The 2,962-nt window shown below is 42.8% G+C and overlaps 1 protein-coding gene across 1 annotated transcript in view; it reads right to left on the minus strand.

Moving 5' to 3' along the window:
* LOC112075480 (EVI5-like protein) overlaps positions 1 to 2,962 on the minus strand; it is a 40,216-nt gene that overhangs the window by 5,268 nt on the left and 31,986 nt on the right. Inside the window, 1 exon segment of the mRNA XM_024142479.1 lies at positions 255 to 401. Within this exon segment, the coding sequence (XP_023998247.1) occupies positions 255 to 401 (147 nt within the window).

Below are 2,962 nucleotides of genomic sequence, written 5' to 3' on the forward strand. Positions count from 1 at the left end.
TCTATCTTTCCCCCACCCTCTCCTTTATCTATCTTTCTCCCACCACCTTCTCTTCTCACCTGGCAGTCAGTCCACTTATTCCACTACCTTCTCCACTCCCCCTCTCCTCCCGCTTCCATTCTCCATCCCTCCCTCTTTCTGCGCCTTCATCCCTGCTCTCCCTCCGGTCTTAACCTGCAGCCCACTTATTCCACACATATCAACGCTACCATTGGCTACCTCCATCCTCCCCCTTCCCTCCGCCTCTACCCCACCTTGCAGTCGAGCTCGGCCTGTTTCCTCTTCATCTCTGTGAGCTGGGCCTGCAGCCCCTTGTTCTGGCCCGCCAGCTGCTGCAGCCTCTCCTGCATGGCGGCGCTCTCCACCTCATGGCGCCCAATCAGCTTGCTGTGAATCTGGTTCTGAAGGTGAAGAGAGAGTGGGGACACTGTCAGAAGACTGAAAGCGTAATTAGTCACTTTGGATTAGCGTCTGCTAAATTACAAGTATTTAAATGTAATGTGCAGCACAAGTCAAAAGTTTGGACACCTACTCATTCAAGGGTTATTTATTTATTTGTACTATTTTCTACATTGTAGAATAATATTGAAGACGTCAAAACTATAAAATAACACATACGGAATCATGTAGTAACCAAAAAAAGTGTTAAACAGCCAACAAGTGCTCAGCATATGTGGGAACTCCTTCAAGACTGTTGGAAAAGCATTCCAGGTGAAGCTGGTTGAGAGAATTTGAAGAGTGTGKAAAGCTGTCATCAAGGCAAAGGGTGGCTATTTGAAGAATCTCAAATATAAAATATATTTTGATTTGTTTAACACGTTTTTGGTTACTACATGATTCCATATGTGTTATTTCATAGTTTTGATGTCTTCACTATTATTCTARAATGTAGAAAATAGTCTAAATAAATAAAAACCCTTTAATGAGTAGGTGTGTCCAAACCTTTGACTGGTACTGTATATGATATTAGTGGTCTGCCTCTGTCTGTCTAAGTTTCAACAAGAAATAATCWGTTTGTAGCGAAACGCTAATTTGAGAAACGAACAACTTGTACTTCCAGACATACAAATCACCTTTGACATCAATGRATTACTTATGTGAAACTGATTTCCACTAGATGGGCAGGCTGCAAAGTCAAAATTGGCTATATTGTAAACATTCATGAAAAAAAAAGAAAATAAGCTTTTTGGTCTTAATTTAAGGTTAGGTTTAAAATCTGCTATTATGACTGGCTGTGCCAGCTAGTGACCACTCTGCAGCGCTGCCTCCAGTACATGAGTCATCCCAATAAATGCCAACCTGCGGCCCAAGGTGATGAACTGTAACGAAAATGTGTGTGTGTGTAGGCCTATGGTGTTGTATAGAGCTGTGAATAATCCACCACAACAGTCAAACATCTCACTCATCAGGGTGAGAAACATGAGTGTGGAACTGAATGTTAAACACTTAGCGAGGTACTTTCCATAAATCAAAAAGATGAGGCAGTATATGTACACTATRGTTCAAAAGTTTGGGGTCACTTAGAAATGTCCTTGTTTTTGAAAGAATAGCACATTTTCTGRCCATTAAAATAACATCAAATTGATCAGAAATACAGTGCAGARATTATTAATGTTGTAAATGACTATTGTAGCTGGAAACGGCAGATTTTCTATGGAATATCTACATAGGCGTACAYAGGCCCATTATCACCAACCATCACTCCTGCGTTCCAATGGCACGTTGTGTTYGCTAATCCAAGTTTATKATTTTAAAAGTCTAATTGATCATTAAAAAACACTTTTGCAATTATGTTAGCACAGCGGAAAACTGTTGTTCTGATTAAAGAAGCAATTAAACTAGCCATCTTTAGACTAGTTGAGTATCTGGAGCATCAGCATTTGTGGGTTCGATTACAGGCTCAACTCAAGAATGACCAGAAAAAAAGAGCTTTCTCTTGAAACTACGTCAGTCGTAATTCTTAGTTCTGCAGAAAATTAAGAGGCTATTCCACTGCAAGAAATAGCCAAGAAACAGTGAAGATATACATACACGTCTGGTCACTACTTACTCCTCACAGAACAGCGCAAAACTGGGCTCTAAACCAGGGAATAAAAAGAGAAAGTGGGAGCCGACGACGTGCACAAACCTGAGGCAAGCAGGACAAGTGTACATTTAGAGTGTCTAGTTTGAGAAATACACGAAGCCATCACAAAGCCCTCAATTAAGCAGCCTCACAGTTAAATTAGTAACACCCCGCAAAACAACCAGTCAACTAAAAGTCAAACAGTGAAGAGAGCGACTCCGGGAATGCCTGGCCTTCTAAGGCAAGAGTTTCACACAGAAACAGCCATAATCTGCAGACAGTGCCAATAAAAAGAGAAATCTAAAGATGGGCAAATGACACGAGAGACACTGGACAAGGAACTCTGGCCCTAGAAGGCAGGAACTCCTCGGAGTCGGTATGTTGAGCCGTGAGGACGGTGTGTTGGGCGTAGCTATCTTAACGTTTTTTTGAAACTGGCCAGCTTTTCTGCCAAACTGGCATTGTATCTACGCATTTCCACATAGTACTTTAACTTATGAGTTACCGTCCTGTAGTCATTTAGGCTAATGACAGTCCCATTAGAAAATGTGAGCCAATACGATTTCTATTTCCCTAGCTGGTGTCCCACACAGGTTTGTGCGCTTGCAACTCCTATGGTCATTGTTACGGTGAGACAGCACCTGGATCAGACTAAGGAAATAACCACAACAATGCCGCTTTTTAATTTGAGATAGACAGCACAAAACCAATTGGCCCTCAAGGTCTAACAGATTCCCCGAACTGACCCGTGGCCTCCAGCCTGTATGTGCTGGAGTTTGCCCGAGTTCACTGGCGCTGGCGCCTCTCTCAGACGCACCCCCATTCAGCTATGTCCTGCAGCATCGTACTCGTGGCTTCTTCTGAGGGCGAATTCCTGTCGCAGTGACCCTCCACCTC

This window comes from Salvelinus sp. IW2-2015, unplaced genomic scaffold (assembly GCF_002910315.2).
Source record: "Salvelinus sp. IW2-2015 unplaced genomic scaffold, ASM291031v2 Un_scaffold3189, whole genome shotgun sequence".
NCBI classification, from domain to species: domain Eukaryota; kingdom Metazoa; phylum Chordata; class Actinopteri; order Salmoniformes; family Salmonidae; genus Salvelinus; species Salvelinus sp. IW2-2015.